This window comes from Phalacrocorax aristotelis, chromosome 7 (genome assembly GCF_949628215.1).
Source record: "Phalacrocorax aristotelis chromosome 7, bGulAri2.1, whole genome shotgun sequence".
NCBI classification, from domain to species: domain Eukaryota; kingdom Metazoa; phylum Chordata; class Aves; order Suliformes; family Phalacrocoracidae; genus Phalacrocorax; species Phalacrocorax aristotelis.
The window spans coordinates 39,347,655-39,373,067 of NC_134282.1; the positions used below are offsets into that span (position 1 = coordinate 39,347,655).

The 25,413-nt window shown below is 35.7% G+C and overlaps 1 protein-coding gene across 2 annotated transcripts in view; it reads left to right on the forward strand.

Moving 5' to 3' along the window:
* Positions 1–25,413, forward strand: part of ADAM10 (ADAM metallopeptidase domain 10) — a 52,241-nt gene that overhangs the window by 9,363 nt on the left and 17,465 nt on the right. The window contains exons 2-4 of one of the 2 annotated variants that reach the window (XM_075100240.1): positions 1,979–2,129; positions 15,722–15,840; positions 17,857–18,015. In XM_075100240.1, the coding sequence (XP_074956341.1) occupies positions 1,979–2,129; positions 15,722–15,840; positions 17,857–18,015 (429 nt within the window). The remainder of the gene's footprint in view (positions 1–1,978; positions 2,130–15,721; positions 15,841–17,856; positions 18,016–25,413) is intronic. The other variant, XM_075100242.1, reaches the window with a different exon arrangement.

Sequence of the window (25,413 nt, forward strand, 5' to 3'; positions counted from 1 at the left end):
ATTTTTAATTATTTGATACACAAAGTAGTTTCTATAATGGTTGATTTGTTCTTCAGAAACAGTTGCTTGCATGGAGTTAAAAGACAAAAAAATTTAAAAGTTTGTTGGGTAAAGTGTATAGAACAACACTGCAAGGCTTTGTTTCAAACAAGGTGAATGTTTGTGTGCTAGCTACTGGTAAAAGCATGTGTCAAAACATGCAATTACTCCTTGGAGTTTTTAAACATACCTCACTTAATATCTTTAATTCTTTGGTGGCTTTAATGTTTAATATATCAAGAAACGTGACATAATTTGGGTCATATATAATCTGGCTTTGAAGCCAGAACCGTTGAAATGATCTCGCTCTTGTCTGTAGAATCTAGATATAGATATCTAAATCGATTCCTTTTGATTATATATTTTCAGTAGACACTATTTAAAAACTGTTTTTCTCTGTGTATGTAAAACATACTGTGTGCGCTACCTCCATTTCAAAGACACAGTCGTTTGCTCCACAAGTTGCGTTTTGGGGTTGGTTTTTTTTTTGTTCTATTTCTCCACATTATTTTCTACTGTTGGAACTTCTGGTTTTTTTTTTTTGGTCTCTAAGTTACTGAATCACTTCCTCTTAATAAATCCTTCCACAGCATCTGTGTTTACTTTTAGCAGGTAGATGAAATATTTTTATGCGTAATGTTCTAGTGCTGGTGTTTGATACAAAAGTGTGGTAAGACTTGCAATGAGTTTGTGTTGAATGTGCAGAGGCAGGGGATGGAGGCCTTGGTGGTGGTCAGGATATGAAAATATACTTGTGAAATATGTGCTGTACTGTCAATTTATTGTGTGTAGAATTCTGATTGCTTGGGATGTATTAACTAATAAGAAGGCAAATCCTGGTTGGAAACTGTGTACTTAGAAGTGACCAAAATTGGAATTAACCAGATGTCTATAATGCATATAGTGGCTCCTCATCTGGAGGAAGATAATGCTATGTGAACTTTGTTACAGTTTTAGTTCTTATGATTACTGGCCTGTTGGCTGTTTGGTAGGCAAAAGTACATGTCAGCAGTATATCTGGCAGGTCTGGGCAGCGCAAGGAGTTTTCTATCCTGTTATTGACCTACTAATATTAACCTACTAATATTAACTTTGGAGTTGAAAATACTGTGTTATAGTAGAATGTCTAATGTCTAGTGAAAATACAGGGCTAATATGGTGGTTATCTGTACGCATATTATAGATCTATGAAGAGCTCTCAAGTGCTAGTGCTTCTGGTCAATGCAGCGCGTACCTTTCTCCATCAGGATGGGAGGACCAAAATTTTTCCCCATTTCCTGCCATGCGCTCTTAATGTGAGTCAGAAATATTACCTTATAAGGAAGTGTCAAAATGGACTGTACTGAATCTAAGTCTTTGGAGATACATCTTTAATAAAACTTTTCCATGTAATAGAACATTCCATGTGATACAAAATATTGTGTTGCTAGGTGGCATGATTTGCTCTTATTTTTTGGCATGTGGAATATAAACATTCTGAGCAGACACTTTGGTGTCATGAGTGCAGAGTGAGGCTGGAAGTACAGTTCTTCTGGGAACCAGAGGAAAGATGTTCAAGTGTTGCATTTTCCATGTTTGGATCAGGAGTACGTTTCTGAAACACCTCTCAAGCATTCCTGTCTACAGTGATGTAGTTTGCATTGTGGAGTAGTTTTGGAGTAAATGAACTATACTAATTTTGATTGAAATTAAAGTGGACGATGCCTTCCAAGGTCCACCTAACGCACTGTAACAGCAAGCGTGCATTTGGTCTGTGGGACCAGAGTAAAATGTATCTGAGGTACACGGGATAAAAAAGACAGCTAGGATGTATCTAATGTGGAAGTTGGGTCCTCATCATGAACTGCCTTGCACCACAGATCTGCCATACCTGGTAGTGTGGTTGTAACCTTAGTAATTTCTCAGACATGCTAAACCATACTTTTTTTTCTCTTTTCAGGCCAGTATGGAAATCCTCTAAATAAGTACATTAGACATTATGAAGGATTATCTTACGATGTGGATTTGTTACACCAAAAACACCAGCGTGCCAAAAGAGCAGTATTGCATGAAGATCAGTTCTTGCACCTAGATTTTCATGCTCATGGAAGGTTAGTGGTATTTAAAGTATTTAAAACAAATACCTTTTAATTCATCTGTGTTTTAATTACAGTGAAATGTAAATGGTGAAATACAGTCATCAAACTAATGTTAGCTAGAATACACTAAAATGCAGTGCTTACAGTCTTATGATGTGCTTGCTCTTATGTCCAGTATAACTGTAACATTGTTGCTTGTAATCACTCATTCAAACTTCTGGTGATAACTATTAATGCTCTTTTAAGCTTAAACAATGGGATCATGCTGGGAATAGAATGGTAGTTGATTCTGAGTTTATGATGTAGCTTTGGCATGATTTTTTACAAAGATTATGCCAAACTGTCTGAGGAAATTTAACTGAGAAAAAGTAAAATTGCATTTGAAACTACAAAAGAGGCCCAAAAAAGTGTTCCATTTTTGTCTGTGATGGTGTCACCTGTTTTCTGCGCTATTATGGAATTTAGCAGTTCTTTGACATGGGAAGACATGATTGCTGTTACAAGACTTGCTTCGCCTTGCATTTAACATGTGATTGTAAGATCCAGTAAAAAAGTTAGATATTCAGTGTGAGTAACTGAAGTATAATTTGTAGGTTTTATTTAAGAAGATTTCTTGGTATTTTAGAAATGCCTGCTTTTTGTATAACTGAGGAAAAACAGGAAGAAAGTTAAAATATTTGCATTTTTGTTTCTTTGACTCTCTCCTTTGCAGCACCACAGTCTTGATCTATTTTAGGAATATGTAATGTCCTTTTCTGATTATTTCAGTTACAATTTAAGTAATTAAAACTTGATAAACAATTGCTAGCCATATGTAGAAACATAGGAAATTTGGCAGAGCAAAGGTAAAACCAGGTCTTCTGAATCTGAGTTTGGAATATTGATCTATAAGTAACCGTCTGCTCTGTACCAGCTTGTAATTTCTTCAGGGATTGAAGTGTTGCTGCTGGAGGTGTATGGCATAATGACTGAATTTCATTGTGTGTTCCCAAAAGGTTAGCATTAGGGGTTTTTTTGTAACTGCTGTAGAACTGCAACCCAAATCCTGAATTTGAAGTTCTGTCCTAAAACCATCTTCTTGGGTGTGATTTTTGGGCCAGATAAAATTATTATTTAAAGGACAGTCATAATGTTCCTGTCTCTGTTCTAGCTTCACAGGCAATCTCTAGTCTTTGCCATTAAATTGTTCTAATAAACAAGACTGCAGAGTAGAATCTTTCAGAAGCTCCTCATACTGTAAACCTCTCCACTTCTAAATTTAATCTCCAGCAAGGTTTCAAGACAGCAAAGTTTAGTTTCCATCTAATGCTGCCACTCTTAAGCTGCAGGCTGATGGTTAGTTTAGGCTTTTACCAAAGTGTGTGCTACTGCAGAGAGGAACAGGCCTGACCACATTCCCAGCATCATCTTTGCACTAGCACTAGTAGTCTTAAAACCATGCAAGGAAAAGCTTCTGGGGACTGATCCAGCTGAATTTTTTTTGGCAAAAAAAAAATCAGTATGACTTGAAGGGGTGATGGAAAGAGGATGAGACCATTCTTTCTGGGAGCAGTCCACATTTCAATCAACTTGAAGAGGTTCACCTTGTCATTGGTAAAGATACCATAATACTCCTCTGTAAAATAGAGCTCGGCTTAGCCTGTGCATTCTATTTGTGTTAATAAGGTGGGCTGAAAATCCTTATTGTACGGAAATGTTAACTGTACCTACAATACTGAGTTCAAAAAAAGATTTCCTTTTACTTCCTGGATCTTCATCACACCAGATGTTAAACAAGTTTATGAAGGTTTTGCTAACAGCTACTATCACTCAGGAAGTAAAGTGTTGGTGTTTATATGTGGAATTGATCCTAAATCCCTGTGCTCTGAGGCACAAATCCATCATTAACTGAAGAGGCTGAATGGAAACTTCCTATAAGGTCTAACCAATCCATAATTTAGGATTTCGATAGTTTCCTAACACTTGCTGCCAAAGAGAGGGTAGTTGACAGGCTGTAAACTTAGTCCACAAATTCCTGTTAATCAGTCTGAGTGTGTACTTACAAAATATTTTAATCTTTCTTTAAATATGAATTGGGGAGGATCAAGTGAATTGTTTTTACTTCATACAGTCTATTTAGTAGCTTTGAAGGTGTGTAGCAGTTTGAAAAACAATACGTAGGATTGCCTCTTTGTAGTTGTATCTAGTTTATTGTGAATAACAATTTAGAAGTGATGCATGTCATCACTGAGAATGACAATATTAAAACCTTTCTATCAAGTTTACTTTGTGATAAGGTAGGAAATAAAGCTTTTGCAAGATATTTAAACCATTTAGATTTAGCCCATGGACACTCTAAGTGCCATTTCATTTAAATACGGGGGATGAGACAAAGGCAGTCAACATGAGGTTTGGGATTCTGTAAATTTAAACCTGATTTTTTGAATGGCTTTACACCAAATGGTTATTTAAGGCTTTGTCCAGGACTAGTGGTTTATTGGCATATAGCTGTCCAACCCGCATCTCTGTAGCCGAATGAAGATACTGAACAGCTGCTACTTATATGTAATGAAATTATAATCTTCTGGTTCGAGATGGCTTCTGATGAAATGGCTGTCAGGAAACAATGGGAAAGCTGTCCTAATATTGACTGCCATTCACTGCTGGAAATAGTGAATGAAGCTAGCTGGACCACAACAGTTCTTATGCTGTATCTCTGGTACCAGTTCGAACTTTATAATCTTAATCTTTCCATTTGTGCCACAGGAAGCACCTGTTGGTCACGTGGCCAGTCAAGATGGGAATGATTTGGCTGATTATTTTTCAGCCAGATTAATTGTCATTCAATTCAGTATAAAAGCAAACTTACTGTAAGAAGAAATGGTGAAGGAATAAGCAGAAGCGGTGAGAGGGAAGATGTAATACTATCCTTTTCAGTGTCAGTGCTGACATATGCCTAATTAGCATTCATCAAACTTAGTTTCATTGTGCAGAAAACAGCTGGCAGCTACACTATTTTGATTGTGTAGGTAGCACCTGTTCTTTTCAGTAGTCTGGATTTAAGAACTGTATTTCTTAGTACCCTTTTGTTGAGAAAGGAAGAAATAAAAACAAAATTTAAATATTACCTATTTATGCCAAGTTAAAGTGACCATTTAAACATGGGGTAATAACAGTTTAATAATGAGACAGATACTGTAATGATGGAACTAAACCCAAAGCAACCTTTTTTTCACACCAGACTCAGTAGTTCTACAAATGGGTGTGTAACACGCCATCACAGAGAAACTCTGCTGTATTTAACCTTCATCTGAAAGTTAAATGCTACACAGTATGCTGTTAAGAACAGAAATTTGTCACAGGTTTTGTTGTTGGGTAATCTAAAATACAATTTGTTATGGCACATGTAATGGATTAAACCAAAACAGCCACTGTTCAGTGCTGAAGCACTAGCTTAATAGGGCAGTTAAAATTGCTGAAACTAAGCTATGGATAACTATTAATTATTTTGAATCATAAATTGTGTAGTTTAGATGAGTGGACATTATTGCTTCACCGGTGGTGCAAAATGTGCTCATTTCTAAAATGTTTCAAATTGGAAGGAATATGAAGTTTTAAAACAACCCTCTTTATGTATCATAGCTCTTCCACCTGCCAATTTCTATTGAGTGTTTTAGTGTGAGTTAATTTAAGGTGCCCTTTGAGCCCAGGGAAGGTTCATACAAAGATAATGAATGCACAGAGTTACTATTAACCAGCTAAGTTCCTGGTATAAAGTAGCTTTTGAACCTCCTCTCTGTCCTACACCCTCCCCCCCAAAAAAACCCAACAAAACCTCACAACAAAAAACCAAACAGCAAACACCCAAAAAACAAAACACCCATGGAATGATTCATAGCAGAGCAATGCCATTGGCACCAGCTTGAGATACAGTGAATGAATTTAATATGGCATAACTTTATTTTGCCTGTCAAGGTAATGTCAGTAGTTTTGAAAATTAAGGTGGACATCACTAAAAAAGTGACATTGTGTTTAATACCCAGTTTTGACTTAGTTACAAAATGTGTACTTGCACTTGTTTACTCACTGAACACAAGCCTTCCCATGCAGAGAAGTTGGAGAGTTGTTTTCTTCACTTTTCCAGTATAAACATTTGCAATATATTAATTATAGAACATCTTAGGCTGAATTCCTAGCAGCTGTAGAATGTCAGGAATGTACTGGATACTTCATTCATAGTGAGTTCATTCTGAGGACAGAGCTTGAAAGAGTTGCCTAACATCTGATGTTCTCTGAACTATACCTTTTTTCCTAATGACAAAACTGAATTCCTGAGACCCTGGTGCATTCAGAAGAATAAAGGAACTGCATCTATGTAGTGTTTAACTGTACTGTCAGTCAACTTTTTACTTAATTAATTCCTAATAGCTTTTGCTTTCTAATTTTTTCTTAATTTGTCCTGTTAATCACCCATCCACACCCACTTCCAGTCTTTCTTCTGGATTAGTTGATGACTCTTGCTTGGGAAAGTTGCCTCTGCAACTTGAGTGAACAGTTGAATTTTCAAGTGGTGCTGGACACATGATAACACCTGCTTATTACTAAATTAAAGGTACATTAAGAAATTATTTTGGATGTTTTGCAATTTAGCTACAGTTTTCCTTAGTTTTTAACCTAAATTCTATTTAAGAAAAAAATACTATATTTTGTTAAGTTCAGACATGTTTGTTCTATTATATGGTCTGTACATGATCCTTATAATGGGAAAACTGTTACTGGAAAAGCTGTGGCACTGATGTTGCTGTTCCAATATCACTTTGTAAGCTGTACAAATAAAAAGACCTTTCATATGGTTATGCTTGTGAATATTAAAGCGTTCACTTGTTGAATATTGTTAGGTTGTTCTATAGAACCTGAGATAGTTTAAAAATATAGGCTTCCCTAATAAAAATGCTTCTTCATCTTTTAAATTGGGCTTTAAAGTCATGGCTGCTAAGTCCAGATTCTTTTAGCCCAGCATATTAAAATCTTAAAAACTAGCTCAATATAGGCTTTACATCATGTAAGTATTAGACAACTATGCCAGTCAGTACAACTGAAATAACCTGTTCTTCAGCCACCATCACCTTACACAGTTTGTCTGGACTAAAAAGTACTTATTATGTTCTACCGTGCTCCAAAATGTAATGGAATATTATATTGTATTTTCAGATCAGTCTGCATAAATGCTTGTGGAGGGTTGCATTATGATGGTCAGAAACTTGAACACCTTCTACCTAATGATGAAACACAAGCTTTGCTTCCACTGCATTAAAAATTAGTGATACTGGTTGTTTGTACTGATCCTTGGTGGCCATTAGACATTTTCCATCTCTTGTTTTCTTATTCATCAGAAAGTTCTCGCCAACTGTTCTGTACCACTACAAGGACATACCCCTATGTATCCAAAAGATCATGCATCCAGCTCTGCTCTGTAACTTTAGAACTACATCAATAGGTGGTTTTTGGAGGGAAGAGAGTTTAGAAAATTCTTACTAGCCTATCCTTCTTGGGTTTGTGTGGAGAGAGAAGAAGGGAGAAGAATATTTGTCCTCATGGTTCTATATAAAAAGGATAATAGTATGCATGTGCCTAATGTGGCAAGTCTAGTGGGCACCAAGATTTGGTCATTATTACTTCAAATAACTTGACAGCTAAAATGCCTGTCAATGCTTTCAAAAGTGACACTGGCTGCCAGGAGTCAGGAAGATGCTGTAAGGCAAGCTTCTACTTGAGGTTGTTTTGCCTGATCATGTCAAAGTTCTGAGAGTAGCATTTGATCAATAAGCAGCTGGAAAAAACTGCATCAGTCTCACTCACCACTGCTACTAGTAGGGTACTACATGTAACCTTTTTTTTTTCCCTGCAGTTAATGAGCACATTTTTTCCAATGTCTTTATTATTAAGAAGAGACTGTGTAAAGCTATAATATGTTGCAGAGTGACCATGCGATTCAGCTGCTAGGTAAAAATGCTTTAACTGTCACCCAATTTGGAATAAAGTTCAATAAATGACTGGTTATTAAATATTCTACTACCTTTTACAATGTTTTGCACTGAACAGAGGAACTTTTGTAACAATGAAAGCTTGCATATTGTGAAATAGTGTGGATTTGGGTCTTAATCTGTGCACGTTGCACCATTTGGCAAGGCATATCTGTGAAGCAGTGTTTGATTGGCTTTGATATTGATTTTCTGTGCAGGTATCTTTCTCACAATTATTTTGAACAGCTATCAGTCATATTAGTTGAGCTTTCTGGTACAGTCATGAATGGCAGGAGTGGACCACAAAATTTCAGAGTTCTTAATGAAGTATGGGGGTTTTCTATTCTTGGTTCTATAGTAATCTGTAATCCTTTGTATTACCTTCATTATTTAGAGCTGTTAAATCTTTGTGTTTAAAGATAGGTATTGACTGAACTTGAGTAAGTTATGAAAATGAAAAAGCCTACCTGCACAGAAATAATATTTGGTATGTTCAGTTTCAAAGGTGACATTCTGAGCATGCTGCTGTGCTGCTCTGAGATGGACTGAAGTAGCTGAGCTAATTACTCTTGGATTAAAGAGGACTTTATAGTGTCACCTTCTGTTTTTTATTAAACACTAGATGTTCTTTTTATGGCATTTGATTTAGTTTTATGTACTTTTGTAATTGTGTATACAACATAGTACTCAATTCATGAAATGGCTTTCTGTGAGTTCTGTCAGAACATAAAGCAGATTCACTGTTACTGCGCTAACCTGAAAATTTACATTGTGTCTGTTTTTTCAGTTCCATGTGCACTTAAGTGCCCTCCTAAACAGACTAACTTCTTATAAATAGGTTGTTTGAGTGGTCATCAAGTAGGTCTGACTGTCTTCTGTGAGACTTAAGTGAATTATTTCCATGAATTCTACTATGGTAACTTTTTGCAAGGTTCGTTTACTACAACTCATTTTGGGCTGCCCTGAATTGAAAGAAAATCTCTTTAGTTCTCACTGTAGTCTTTTCAGCTTTATTCAGTGCTCTGTGACCATTCTTCAATCGCCCCTTGACTATTGTACATTTGAGGTTATATAACTTGGCAAATAACTTGCCCATGCACTGGATCTCTCTTTCTACACCCCTTTTTGTCAACCACAACAACAAAAAAAACCTCAACAAAAACAAAACACCACCACCAACAACAAAAAAAAAAAACCCAAACAACCTACAAAACCCAAAACAACCCACCCTGTGTTGGTGCCTGTAGTTAGAACAACTTTATCTTGCGGAGAAATGGGAAGCAGAGAACTGAGTGCTTACTGATTTTTTTTATTTTTTTTTTTAAATGAAATTAATCTAAAAGTATTTTAGAGGCTGGATCTGTGGGTTAAATATCCTGTGTTTTATGGGTTTAAATACAGTGAGCTGAAATATGCATAGCCCTCAGCAAAAAAGGTATTTAGCGTTTCATTCAGGTTTGTCTAGGGAATGCCTGGTACAGTGGCATCGGGCTGGTGAGGCTTCCCCAATTGTTCCACTAAAATTGGTATTAATGGTTTAGAACTTTGCTCCTTGTCCAACTAACTTTAGTAGACATAGCCATCCATGTTTTTAAAATGAAAAACAGTAGATTTAAATGAAAGTACTTAAGCTACGTGCTTCATATGTGCTCGTATTATCAACTAGCAGATTTCTATGTCTTTTTTTGTTTCACTAAGAAAGCTGCTTTCTAATTTTAGTTTGAATTCATGTAGTAACTTTGCTTTGTGGTTTTATTCTAGTACATCTTCATCTGTTTTATTTTTTTGATCTGTTTTTTTTTATTATGTTAGAACATGGCATTGCATATGGAGAAGGTTATTTTGGATGAACAGGAAACCAAGTGACAGAATCGGCACTTCCCAAAGAAGTATTACTGAAGGGGGGGTGGGGGAGAGGAGAATCAACCCTGGGTAAAGACTATTCTGCTCTCAAAATCTGTGCGCTATACTCTTCAGGAGTTGACTGGGAGGTACTTGACTGATTTTTGTTGGAGTGTAAATTTGTCAACATGTAGCTAGTTGTAATCCTACTTGGATGGTTTCTGTTATCTGAGCTACCTTATGTGTTTGCAGCACTGATTATCAAGAATAAACAGTAGCAAATTGTTAAGGATGAATGCTGCATCCTCAGTTGTGGTGTTCTAGAAGAACAAGCTTAGCAAGTGTGACTTCTAAAGGTCAGGAAAGAAATCTGAACAATCATAAGTGCCACCCTAGAGGAGTTGTTGGAAAACAAGTAAGCTGCAAGCATTCTAGCTGGGATTGCTGAGCATTGTAATGCTATAGAGCTTGTTTTTTTAGATAAATACTTATTAGAGGATGATACCCTCTATCCACATCTAAGTGGGTAGTAGAAAGAATGATAAATAGAGACCCTATCATGTGCTGTTTCAAAGATATGATTTCTGCAGTGTCAGTAGCAGGACCATGGGAATTGTCAGTTAAATGCGATGGAATATTTTGTATGAGTTTAACAGTAAGTGAAAACAGTTCAAAATAGTAGGGTTCATAAGTGTGATGGTTCTGTAGACTTAGCTTGCGAGTGGTTTAAACCCACCATTAAGTTGTTAAGCTGTCTTCTATTTAACATAGTTTAGAGTTGCAGTGAGTCTTAATAGTCTGTGGGAACTAAGTTTAGATTTTGGGATGCCTTATGTGGAAGCAGTTGGAAAGAAGGGTTGAAACTATTCTCCCCTTGCATTTAAAACTCCCCTTCCATTTTTCAGAGAAGAGTCTTTGACTTCTTAAAGGGGAAAAGTAATGATAAGTCTTGCACCTCAAGCAGTGTAGTGTCTTCTAGATACCGAGTTGTGAGGAGGCTCATGGAGGCACAGTTGCAAAGATTGTTCTGGTTCCTACTGAGAAGAAAAGAGTATGAACCTAAATGTGCCCTCCTTGTACTGGAGTCACATTCCATACTGCTGCCAACCCATCAACTTCTGTTCCCTTTTCCCAGCCACTTCTTCCAGCTGTGGAGTAACTCCTCCATCTCCTTTTTTCTTTTTCTTTTTGTTCGTTTGTTTGGTCTGGTGTGATGTGGGGTTTGGGGGTGGGGGATGGGGGTGGTGTTGGTTTGATTCAGGTTTGGGGGTTTTTGTTTGGGGCTGCTTTTCACCCCTAAAGAGTCTCCTCAGGTCACTGAGTGATTCTGCCTGCTCAGCCTGCCACTGGTTACAACAATTTGGCTGAGGAAAAGTAGGAAAGGGAAAGCACTGAGTGCCCCTTTGCATACTGGCAATAATAGCTCTTTTTGCCAGTTTTGGAAAAGCCTGCAAACTAAAAAGAAATTTAATAATAGATTAACGTTAACTCATACATGTACACCTTTAAGTTCATTTTACCAAGTGCTGTCAGTATATACACACAGTTGTTTTTTTTTTCCTCTTAAAGTACTTGGTCTCTGATTAGAGCATAGGATTGACCTAGCTCAAGCCTATGGGAAGCTACTGAGTTTTAGCTAAATGTGGTGTTCTCAAATATTTCTTTTTCCTTTAGTTATCACTCAGTTGCTATGTTATACTTGCAGATCTGACATAGTCTCCCTGAGGTAAGCTAAAGTGAAATAAAAATCTACCTCTTTATAGTCTGTAGGGTACTGTGATTAATGAATAACATGTTTATTATCAAAGCAGATTATATAACAATATAAACAGTTTTACCAAAACTTCTGTCTTCAACCACATGAGCAACCATACAGTAACCAAGCAATAATCTGTTACCATATCAGTTTTCAGATACGTGTAAGACAGAAGCAGTAACATATAAGGAAGGTCAAAACTTGGTCTTAATTGGGTTAGTTCTCTTCTAGAGACCACTACTGCTGGAAAATGTCTTATGTAAGGTATTAAGTGTGTAAATAAAAGCAGCATTATTTTTCTGGAAATAGTTGATCTTCTGCCTAGTGTATAGCTAGGCTAGGGAATAGTTTAGTTTACGTTTATATAGGTGCTGGCACAGAGAACTTGATGCGTTCTGTAGAAATGGTAATTACAAAGAGGCTTTTTTGAAGCTTCTCGCTTTTTCCTTTGTGGCTAGTTTTAGTAACCATATTCAGGAATGAGATAGACAAATTTGTTTAACTTCTCAGGAGTCTTCTGTCCTCAGAGGAGTTAATGAAGTTACTGGATTTAAGCCAGGAAAGAAATCTGAGATGCGTTCTCTTCCACATGGTTTTGGGAAGGATAGTGACTAGCTTATATTCCTTTCAAGAAAGGGGAAGAAATACTAGCTTTGAAGAAATTTAGAGTAAATGGTAGGAAAACTTCTATTTTGGTTGAGATACTGGAATGGATTTTGTAGGGTCTTTGGAAGTTTCTTACTGAGGAATTAGGGTGTTGAACTAGATTTTTGGGGGGGTCCCTGCCAGCTGTTCATTTGTTTGAATCAGCCATTACAATTTGGAGTCTCCCCACCTATAAAGTGGCATCTTCTCAGTGCAGTTAATTTCATTGACACTTGTAAGTAGTACATTAAGATGTCCCTGCACAGCCATAAAAATGGAATTTACTTTCTCTACTCTAGGTTTTGTGTAATATGTGAACAACAGTAATTGTTCATGTAAACAAAAACCATTGTTTAAGTTTGGTGATTTGTTAAAGTTTTTAATTCTTGGAAGTGGAGACAAACAGGCTTATTTCCCCCCACCGCCTCCTAGTTGCTGCTCTTTCCCCCTCCCTTTTTTGATGGGGAAGAGCTAAAGGAAGACTTGTCACTTCATTTTTCATTATTAAAAGGGTGAACAGTCCAGGCACACATAATCCTGTTCTATCAACATGTTTGAATAACCAAGAGAAGACCTGTTGAAAAATAGCTGTGAGATGATGAGGTTATCTAATAGCTTAAATTAAGAAATCAAATTATTAGAGAATTGTTACTGTGAAACACAGCTGTTTTATTTTGTATTTGAAATAGTTTTCTAATCCTGTAAATAGAGCTAATTTTATTAATAAGTAGATAATTAACAGAATTTGTAGTGTTATGTACCAATGCTGAAAGTAAGAGGATGGGCAAAATGAAAAGGAGAATAGAGGCTTCTTAATTTTAAAACTAGTGAAACTTCTTGTGGTTCATATACCTTCTAACAGTCTATTTTGAAGTGACAGACAGGGTAATATTGATGGAAGGGTATCTTGCCATTCCCAGCTGCAATAGACTCTACGGAGCTTCCCCTTGCCCCTCCAAAAGCACAGTCCTGTAGTGCAAGCCATCTAGGCAAAACTTAAAACTGACCCTAAAGCACAATTAGATGATAGTGAACAATAGCAGTCCAGAAGCACAATGCTGAATGTCATGCAAATTTGTAAGGATGAGAATGTAGATGACTTGGCAGTTGAGGATAGGATACTCTGAATGGCTTCACAGCTGAGGCCTAGGGCTAGTTTGTCTATCTACCTGGTGTTATTTTAGGCTACACTTGGTAAATTACTTGCTTTCCTTCTGAGAAAAAGTCCTTTTTTTCTTCCCCACTCTGCTGACATGTGCAGGACCTACTATATGAAAAATTCTGCATTGTCTTACATAGTGTACTTCAAAAAGATAAAGAAATTGCTAATGCAGTTGAGAGTCAGAGATAGTAGTTGCTCCTCAATTTTATTTGAAACTTAAATGAATACAATCAGAAAAATCTAATTTTAAAGCAACTTTTTGCCCTTCGGAGAGAAAAGTGCTATATAGATAGAGGTGGGTTTTGGTTTTCGTTTGGTTTTGTGGTTTTTTTCTTTTTCAGAAAACTTACTTTTCACCAGGAAAAAGTAATTTTAGCCATAGTATGTTCTGTTGCTGGGATTAGTAGATACTTCCATTCATCACAGGGACAGAATGGTAAGAAGTCTTCTATTCAGTATTAGAGAAGGGAGGGTAGCTATTGTAAAGTATCCAGGATCTCTTGTTGTGTAACTTTAGTTCAGATGCACTTGAAGAAAGTCTGATCCATCCTCAGGAACTCTGGAGAACTCAGTCACAGGGAAAACTCAGACTAAAAAGGATTTAAAATCTCTTAACACCTTGAGCATTGTATTACAAATGAAGTGAGTAGAACTTCTTGAAGTCCTTGAATGAAGTTCTTCAAATTCTTACTTTTTTTTTTTCTGCCTGTTCATTTCTAACTTCTGCCCAGAAGAGCCACACAAGGTGACTTAAAGTCTCCCCCATCCACCACCACCCCGGAAAATATATTGTGTTACCTTGTAGTGTTCTGCGTTACGATGTTTCTCTGGGTTGCTTGTTCATGTATCTCTTCATCCTCATGAACCTCTATGTAACAAAAGACAGTTTTACAGAGCTAGTAGAGAGACTAGCTTAAAGAAGAATTCTCTTTTTTTTGTCTCTACGTGATATAAATACAAGCTATCTATCATAAAATATGCCTTTCTGTATGGCTGTGGGTAGCTACTAACTGCTAGCTGGTGTGTGTTCTTCAGTGACTCCCAATACTCAAGCACATCTGCAGTGAACTGTTTCTTCCTTTTTAACAGGCCAATCTACTCTCATAAAATACATCCATACTGTGACTATAATACAAGCACTGGTTGGTTTGGCACAAAACCCAAGAGTCACAGGGCATTGCTGAAGTTTAACCTTCCCCATCTACCAGCCACATCTCAGAGTTTTATGTCCTTGTAGTAGATACCTCTGATGCATCACCAGAGGAGAATACTCACTTTGAAGCTTTATTAACCCTGTGGCAACAATAATTAATAATGATAGTTTGGTTGTGAAATACTGTTTGCATTACAGAATAGTCAACATGAGTCACTGGAGCCCTTACCAGGTTTTAAGTGTAGGTATGGCTTTTTGGTTTGATCTTGAATTTTGCATCTTAATATACACTTGTTTCAAAATACTTATGACTGTAGTGTCATTTGATGTCTAAGTGACGACTGAAGATATATTTTGTATATGCTTCAACTGTACTAAAAAGAAATCAGATTTAATTGACTTTACACTGGTGCTTAATTGTTTTGGTTATTTTGCCGTTAACACAAATGGATACTAGCTTTCACTACAGAAAGTCAGCTCTATCATCAGTATACTGTGTATGCTGAGAGACTGGTCACATTTTTTTAGATGAAGACTGACACATTTGTAGCCAACTTATTTGGGTTACTTTTTGTGTTTAAAAAAAGTCACATAACTATAATATTCCTTCTGTTTTGTGATAATGCAGGAAGATAAAAATATAGGAAGAAAATCAAGAGTGATTTCTTCTTTCTTCCTTCCTTCACAGTGCTGTGAAGTAAAATAGTTGCTTTTTCCCTTAAGCTACATCTCTGTCTTCTGGAGGAATAGTAACAAGTGTATAGTCAAAGTCAGCATTTTAGGTTTATGCATTTAAGGCTAACCCTATTTTCTGGCTTAAACCCTGTAAATTTAGCTACTTGTATCAAAAGTATCTAAGTAATTTTGCTTAAGAAAATCCTAAACTATGATCTAATCCGTGTACAGTATAAACATATTCTACAGATAAATTTTACAGGATCTGCAAATAGCTTGCATAAAAACATTGGTTAGTTAGTTACTTTGCTTACTGCTCTTATAATTGAAGCTCAAAGCCAATTTACCATCTTATTTTATTCACTTTAGACACTTCAACCTTCGCATGAAGAGAGATACATCTCTTTTTAGTGATGACTTTAAAGTAGAAATATCAAACCAAGAAATTGATTATGATATCTCCCATATTTACACTGGACACATTTATGGTAAGTACAACACTTTAAAATAGATTAAAGTGCAGTCATTTTAAACAGGAGGTTTTTTAATAGAACATGCAGAAAATTAATATGTGTATAATTAGGTTATCTTCATTATTAAATTTTAATAATCCATCTAAATGCATTTAAACTCCATCTGCTTTTAGTGTCATATAAAAGTCACACTTATCAAATGACTATTCTAACTAATAACTTTCATATCCATAGAACTTGAAATTCAAGTCTGTTTATGAACGTACTCTTCATAGAAGTCTGATGCATTTAAAAAATAAAAGGAAAAAAACTATCTGCATTAAAAAAATGAGGTGGTGTTCTTAGTTTAAAGGAATTTAATGAATGTAGAACTACCATTGTTAAGGGTAATATACCAATTTCAGTAAATACAAAAGACAAAATTGATTAAAAAGGAAGGAGAATTAAGGAATTAAAAGCCGATGAAAAGAAGAGGAGGATTAAGACTTACTCTGTCCCTCTTTATGCAGTCCTTTTGGTCCTAAAAGGAATCTGACTGCTTCCTGAAGATGTCTGTTAGTAATGTCCCACAGTCTTGAAGTGACTGTTCTAAACTGCAAAATGTATACATGCTTAGCACTTTTATGCATCTAGGTAGACCAGTTTACCAGTTGACTTAAGTAGGTCGGAGGACTTTTAAGGTGTGTGGGGTCTTTTGTTGTGTTTTTTCTTACTTAGTGAAATTATTTCGGGAAAGCTTTTGGTTCTTTCCTTGTTGCTGAGGCATGAGATTAAAGGATCCACGTGAACTTACCCACTGGGCTTACTCTACATTTTCTTTTAATCTTCTTTATTATCTTTCTCATTAAACCCAACCTTGTACTTGTCATGAAGATAATGAACAAAGTGAGAGTTGAGTAAATAAACTGTTTTGCTCTTGGTTCTTGATTTCCATTTAGATCAAGAGTTTTCCTTCCAAGTCCTCTGAAATTTCCAAAGATACATGGCATATACGTGCAGGCTATTAATGCACATTCTAATAGAATATAGTCTGAAGTAAATCTGGGATCACTTAACGAATGTCTTAAGATTAATGTTCTATAAAGTCTATTTCTACTTTTTAGTGTTCGTTCTGAAGAATTGTGTAGCATATCTTCAGGATACTTTTTCCAAATTTCAGTACTATGTATAAGCTTTATAAAATTATTGGTAATTGTTAATTAGAAATTAGTGCTGGCTAATGATAAAAATTAGTACAATTCTGATAATTTGATAGTGTGATTCTGAACCCTCTTCAGTGGAGGAGAATATAAACACTCTTCTAGTAATCTTTCACTCTTTTTATGGAAAAGGCTTGTTGGGGATGCTGCCTGTTGTAGCTGTCAGTGATTAAACTTTGACAGTTGTACTTTTCCAGATTGTTACTGTTTCAAAGACAAATTCACTCCATCCCACATTTAAACCTAGCTACAGCTTAAGAGGTTTATGCTTGAAGAGAAAAATGGATATATTGAATATAGGGAAATCTTTCTTTGAAAGCTTTCAAAGTTCAGTATACGCTCTGGTTTGTTTGTTTTTCTTTTTATAACTATATGAACAGATGTTTAAAGACAGGACTTGGATATAGCATGCTGTATCGATACACATGCTGTATATGTGACAGCTTTAAAATACAGAGCTGAACTCTTCATTATATACTTTTAATGCATAAACACGTCATTTATGCACCTGCTTAGGAAGCTATTGAACTTAGTAACTATGATTTTGGGATAACTGTATGTCTTACTGCTGAATAGTCTTGGTCTTAAATTCAGACACAAACTTTGTGCAAGAACTTATTGCTGTTACATAGAATCTTATTCCTGTATAACTCATAGGTTTGCAGCAGTTGGAAACTGGTGCATGATCGGGATAATTGTGCAAGTGTCATGCTTTAGCATTGTCTGCTTAACACCTTGGGTAGTGTGTATGCCTGAATTTTGCACAGGACTGAAAAGTTTTTAGAAAGCTATTAAAAAAAAAAAAAACCTAACGTACTTTTTGCCTCAACAGGTGAAGAGGGAAGTCTTAGCCATGGGTCTGTTATTGATGGAATATTTGAAGGATTCATCCAAACTCACAGTGGGACCTTTTATATTGAGCCAGCAGAAAGATATATTAAGGACAGAACTCTACCGTTCCACTCTGTCATTTATCATGAAGATGATATCAGTGAGTACTTCCATTTTGTGCTATAGATGAAATAATTTTTTTATTAAATGTCAAAAACTGTAAGCCATTTGTAAGCATCAAATGAGACTTCAGCTTGTATATGACACTGAATCATGCTGTCCTGAAGTGATTCATATACAGTTACGGTGTGAAAGAGATTTATGGCAAACCAAAGTGAGCCATTTTAAGAAATCCTTAGCAGTCAGGCTTAAGTGTATTTGCAGTGTATTTTCTACTCATTTGATAAATTTTTCTTTTGAAAAATGTATTCTTAAAATGCTCTATACTGATTGTTCTTCCCTGTGATCTGCAAAATAAAGGATAATTAATGTTCAAATCACGAAGTATTTGCCTAATTCTAGTGAAGGTGGTACATGTGGGAAATGAAAGCTTCCTCTGGATGCGTAGGTCACAGATGATTTTAGAGAGCTCTTTAGAAGATGTGGTGGCACCCAGTATGTCCAATTTTACGCAGTAGCTGGTGGAAATATACAGAAAATACTACTTGAAGCATATAGCCCCAGAAGTCTACCTTTAGTTGTAAATGCCCAGAAGGATGAGGGAAGTACCGTGGAATACATCTTCAGAACTAATGCATCAGAGTTCTCCTGCACTCTGTCTGCCTTTTTATGTATGATCAGTCTTCAGTTGTAATAAAAATCCGTTTTATTTGATGCTTAACTAACTTCATTCTGAACCCCAAAAATACTGCCATAAAGTTGTGATTCCAAGTTTCAATCCTTCCAAATATACATTGGCGGAGAGTCACTTTAAGATTACTTTTTGATTATTGAACCTAACAAACTGTGTGTTGCAAGCTAACTTCATGTAGGACTTCAGTCTTTCTTAAAAACCAGTTTAAACTAGGACTTCATTTAAAACATGTCCCATCAGGCTATTGTGTGAATCCTAGAAGACGTGAGCTTGAAATCTCATTTGGAATTGGATGAATAGTCTTGGGTTAGATCACTAGAAATTACTTGAACCACTCCTATGATGATGCGTGTATAAATCATTTTCAAAGTACATAATAATGAGACTGTATTTTGAAAAGAAATATAAAAAATAGGAAGATAGATGAGGGAAATCTCTGGTTGTGATTTGACTTTTTATATTATAATTTTCTCTGTGCTGTAAGCCAATAAGAAACAAAGGGTTATTGCATAATGTTCCCCTCTGTTACTTCTCTTGGATGAATGCAGTGAAGAGAAATTCTATTTCTCTGCTAAAAACTCAGCAAATTTTGTTGCTTTTTTCTAATTGAATAAAGCTTCTGGAATACAGCTGTGTTTTACATTCAGTGGCAGTGTGTGCGCTGTCTTTGAGTATGTTAAAGTTGCTGTGAGCTAGCTGATATGTTTGTCCTTCCATTACTCCATTCTGTAAATATGCTTACTAACCCAAAACCGAATAGAAGTTGCATAATTTTAAAGAGCTTGTGAATTAATGCAGTTATTCAATTTTTGTATATTGTGAGCTACACTTGTCTTCTGACTGACTAAATGTTTATCTTCCTGGTGCTCACAAGACCCATATTTGAGAATAAAGTAACTTTATGGGATAGTGTTCCATATACTGCTTTTGATTCTCAAAGAGAAGTTGCAGTATGCATTTAATTTTCAGCTCTACAGAGCTTTGCAGGTGAATGTCTGAGGAGGTGGTTTGCCTTGCTAGCTCCTGTTGGAGTATTGCAGGGTTTGCTGCTGTAACAGAAGAGTAGCGGGGAAGAGTAGTAGAAAAATTACAGAAGCCTGGTGTGAAACCCTAAGATATATCTTTTGTAACAACATTTCTGTGAATAATTTGCACATACTTCTAAATTCTTTGGTATGTTTTATAGGTCTTGCCAAACAGTTCAATTCACTGCTTGATAGTGGGAATACTGGACTACCACTTACATAGCACTTTAAATAAGTCACTGTCTGCTTTACAAAGGGTTTTACTAACCCTGTTGTAGAGAAGAGGGGAAGGAGGGAAGTAAAGTGACATAAAGGCTGTAAAGTCATTTGTCCAGTTTCCAAGGGGCAAGACAAGCAAGAAGATTGTCTTATGTTCCCATTCCTTAGCTGTAAATAGCAGGTGAATAAAAATACTCTATTCACTGTTATCAACTAATGACAGAAATAGAACTGCACCTTAAAGAAGCAGACGTTTTGATTTTATGAAAGTACTGCTGTTTTGTAGAAGTGGTCTCTGTTGGAGGAGTGAATGGATCACTTGAGAGCTGGAAAAAGCTAGTGATGAAATTGCTTCATACTAATGTCTTATTAAAGTGAATTGGGAGCAGGATATGTTTGGGTTTTTTAATTATTCAGATGATGGTATGTTGGCTTACGCTGTTTTTCCTCTTGAATCTAGTGCATCAAAACCATCAGTTAGAAACAAAATCAGATTATCAGAGAGGATTGTCTAAATCTATTCCAGAGAACCACATTAAAGCAAGAGTACAATATGGCTTCCAAATCACCAAGTGAGTGAACATTGCTGCTTGCTCAGCATGGTTGAAAATAGCCCATCCTGGAGCTATGTCTAAGCAGCACGATTTGAAAATGTGCCACTCCTGTTGGTTGCTGTCAATGGAGAGTCTGGTGTGCATGCTTTCTGATTGTATAGCTTAACTTTCTTCTTTAGTATCCTAGATGCCTCTAGGATTTCTGTGGTCTGAAATACCTGAAGTATACAACTGTTTTGGATACTTTCTGAATAATGCTTTTGAGGCTAAGATGTTTTTGACTTTCATGAGGGGTATTTTTGCAGTGAAGTGCAGCTTCATTAAAAAACCCCAACAACAACTAAAAGCCAAGCTTTTACACTAGCTTTAAAAAATAAACACAAGCATGCAAATGTGTTGTTATTGCTCTAATCTAAAGGTAACTTATATGAAATAGTCAAACCACTAGTATCTGACACGGGACAAAAGCAACAAAAATGCTTGCATTTCTAACTCAGGAGAGACTGGGGGGAAAAAGTCATTTTTGCTTTAATTTGGAATATTTTTTGGTCACCCATGTTTCAGCCTTTTGAAACAATATGCTCCTTAGTGCTTTTCAGAAATCACAATGCAACATATGATTAGCATCTCAATGAGTTCTTATTCAGCAGTTAAACAGAAGGTTTTTTGTAAATGAGGATTATATTGTCAACTTCATAAGGCAGCTTTTGTTATAGTGGATGTGTTGACTAGCAGAAGGCAGCCTTCTATTCATGACTTGAAACACAAGTTGAATGATTTTAGTTTCTAAATTACTCTTGATCAAACTTTTATTATTTAGTGCTAGAAAGATGCAAATTTGCTATTTTCATTGAAATATTTTGGAAAATTTTCTTTAAGGATTAGGATTTCATTGAAATTATATTTCATTGAATCACATATACTTCAAATGTATCCCTGAATTCATATTGTAAAATAAAAATTCAGTATTTTCTCAATCAACGGTAGACAGGAAAATCCTGTTCAGACCTCCAGGAAAATTAATGTCATTTAATTGTCTTTATAGTCTTGGAAGAACTACACAACTGAGAACAGCAAGTAAAGTACTTTGTAATTTTGAAAAGCCCTATCTGCTGAATGAACTGACCATTGCAAACTATGTATTGTTCGTGAGAACTTGGTTTCTTTTTTCTCATATTGTGATTGTTGATTTAATAATGAACGTCTACTTCACAGTTGTCATGGGAGCACAGTGTGACAGGCTGCTTAGAATTAAATCTGTAATAAGGGTTTCTTTTGTATCTGCTTAAGTTTGAATTTTGTTTTGACGTTGTTGCTTCTGCTAGTATTGGGCAAATCTCTATGGCTGTTGAAGAACTGAATTTTCATAATTTTTAATGGAAATTCGATGTCCTATCCTTGCCCCAGATGCCTAAATCTAGTATCCATTAAGTAGTTAACATAAATGCTTAGCAGATCATAGTATTTACTGACAAGTAGAAGAAAAAAAACCAACCAAGTTATCAGGAATCTCTGTGGTAGGTAGTACCTTTTTTAAAAGAACAAAGGTTCTTATTTTGAGCATCTGTAGTTATATATCATTAATACTGATCTGCCATCTAGTTAGAATAAGATATTGTTAGGAAGTATGAAATGACAATATTTTTTGTTGTGGTTTTTTTAGGTTTATTACTATTATGTTGTTATTTTTCAATATTTTTCAACATTCTGTCAGGATATACAAAATCGATAGTAGAAAATGGGAAAATGGACAATAGGGAAAAGAAAAACAAAATATTTGTTTTGCCTGGAGGATTTTCTCTAGTTATAGAATTGATCCTGAAATTAAACTCCTCTTTTATAGATCTGATGGAAAGTAAGCTAGTTTTTCCTCAACTCTGCATTCACTGTAAGCAATCATTTCATGGTAAAGGCATGTGTTTTCTCTTGATCAGTTCATAGGGTTATGGAAGGGTGGGCTAAGAATCTGTTGATCCCAAAGAGCTGGCAGAAGGCTTTATCTCAAAGCATTTTAAAGTGTCATAAGAGCATGGACCAGACTTCTGTGATTGTGGGTCAAAGCTGTCCAAGACGCCATGTAGTTCCTGCTTAGTTCCAGAAATGGAACTGCTGCAGGGGATGGTGGAAATAGGAAGCCTCAAAAGATGAAGAGGGATCAGGGCCTTCACAGTTTGGGGGCAATGCAGCATTTAACAAAAGAAAGCTTTGTATGCAACTTTCTCTGTAAGCTAGATGTAGTTGCAAAGTGAACTATCCTATATTACCTGTCTCCTGTGTTTAGCAGGATGGATTTACATCTGTCCATAGGGGATCTGTCTTTTCCAGCACACACAAAACCTCGATAATTGCTGTTGCAGACTGTTTGGTTCATGTCCAATTCTTTAAAATTTTAACTGTCATGCTTTTAAACTGTTTTTTACTAAATTATTACATTTGAAGTGAGAAATATTTGTTTGAATTGCAGACAGTCAGTATTAAAGATGTGTTAAGGGATTTCCTAACATCTTTGGGAAACAAGATACAGAGGAAAGACTGCTTATTTTGTGTAATGCACCGAGAGCATTTATTTCTAATACTGCTTCATCAATTGTCATAATGCCACAGAGTATGAATAGAAATGTGGTGATAGCAGAAAAGGGCATTTTGTGCTGGTGCAAAATGTGCTGTGCAGTCATTGCTTTAAAGTTACGATGGTTTTATGTAGATGAAATGAGCTGAAGGTGAGCCAGTATAGTACACTGCTCCGCCCTTGTGTAGTGTGCTTTTATTGCAGAGGTAAGTGGTCAGCGGTGTGAAATCAGGTAGTAGGTAATGAGAATTTTAGTTAGATTAAATACAGTAGTGCTTTTTTTTTAATGCTGTAGTGGAGAGGGAGAAGGGAAGGATCGTGTCTATAATCCTTTGCTCTTAACTCCAATCTAGTGTTAGTAAACAGGATCCCATAAAGTACAGATGACCTCAACAGTGAGTGAGTGATGCTTTCTGTTTAATATTTGTTATAGCAAAGCCAGTGTTCCACTACATTGCTAATCAAATTGGGTGATGTGACTTACAGTAAGAGAATTTTTTTTTCTTTCTCGCTTTCTTTTTTGTTCTGGCACTGTGCAAGGGTGAACCATACTGGGAGGAATGTGATGAGACAGCACTTCAAAAATTATATTTGTGTGGTGTTAGAAATTGAAGTGTGGGAAATTAATATGCAGAAAATCACTAATTACTGTTATTAGAACCTTATAAGTTTGTTTAATGAACATTTCTGTAAAATAGTGAAAGGAAAAAAAACAGTTCCTTCAGAAGTCTAAGATTTTTCTTCAAAAACCCAAGTACTGCACATTCATTGTAATTACCTCTCAAAAGGTTTTTTTTTTTCTTTTTAATTTAAAGAAACAACCTTATTAGAATCAAAACAAATTACCTCCCACACAGCATGAAGATTTTGCTAATAATCTAATTGGCAAACAATAGTCAAAACAACTAGGCATAAAGTTGACCAAACAAAAAGTGATATTTTTTTTTTGGTATGTTGGAGCAGCTTCTGTAAAATTCATACTTGGAAGTAAGTTATAAAGTACAATGCTGTACTTGGATACCTTTGCAGTAATTACAATTAATTTGCTAGTGAGATAATGAATAACATTTACACCCATCTATAATATTTCAATTACTTTTAGGCTGAAACTTTATTTGTCAAAAGCATGTTTATTAAATTTGGTTCTTTCCCAATAAGTAAAGCTTATAATTGCAATAAGATACTTTGTACTTGGAAAAGGACCCAACTTGAAAAAAACTGTTAACTATGTTTAAATTAGCCTCATTTGTCATTAACTAGTTTAAAAAAACAGTGTTAAACATGACCTCTTTAAGTACTTATAAACATGTGTGATTGAGAGGAATAAAGGTTGGAAGACTGCTTTTATTTCTTGATCAGTCATTTTAAGCAGGTCCACTGAATCTGAACTTTGGGTATTTTGGAGCATAAACTTCTGTTAATGGTTTGGGTTTTTTCCGAACTCAACTTCAGCTGTATGCCAAGGATTTTTTTTTAAATTCCTGTTTCTGTTTAATTTTCCCCCAGCTTTTAATGATTAAAATGCAGCCATAAACTTTGTAACAGAGCTTAATGATATAGGGAGAAAAAAATGCAAACAAACAAAAAACAATCCACCAATAACTCCCAAAAAAACTAACAAACCTTGGTAAAGTTTACACATTTTTGACAAAACCTGCACTGTCTTGAGGTTATGGTAAAAGAGTGGTTTGCCCTACAGAAACTGGTTCCTTAAGTGTTTACATATGTGGCTCCCATAATCTGTACTCCATTATCTCTTACTGGGGCACCAATTTATAGTGGGATCCAATATGCAGAGAAACTGAAGAGGCAAGACCCCTTCCCTTCAGTACTCATCTCCAGAGGAAGCTTCTGCAAGTACAGGTTCCTTACAGATCTCCAATAGGTACTAACTGTCAAAACCTAACTGTATGTTTCCGACACACATTCACATGTGCATTGAGATCTGCATTGACAAGTATTGAAAGAATTACCCCTGGTAAGAAGCCAATTGCATGATACTCTCATTGAGCTGGTTTGGATCTCCAGCATGTTTAATTGATGTGTACCTGGATAGTACTATAGTTTTGTTTTTAAAATTTAAAGTCAGCTATAGTAAGGAGGTAATGCAAATGCTTCTTTTCAGTCTTTTCCCTGTAAGTTTTAAATACATCTGTAATTTTTGTAATCTGTAGTTCTGTAAATTTTAAATCTACACACATGCATATATACATACATGCACTGATCTCTTATCCTTAATTGTATTGTTTACTTCCCAGAATGGAAACCGTACATTTCACCTTGTCAATAAAATTGCTGCCAAATATGTAATTCTAGGATAGTAGAGTTGAGTTTGAAATAAAGGATCATAAGAGTTTCAGGTTTTATGTATTGGTAG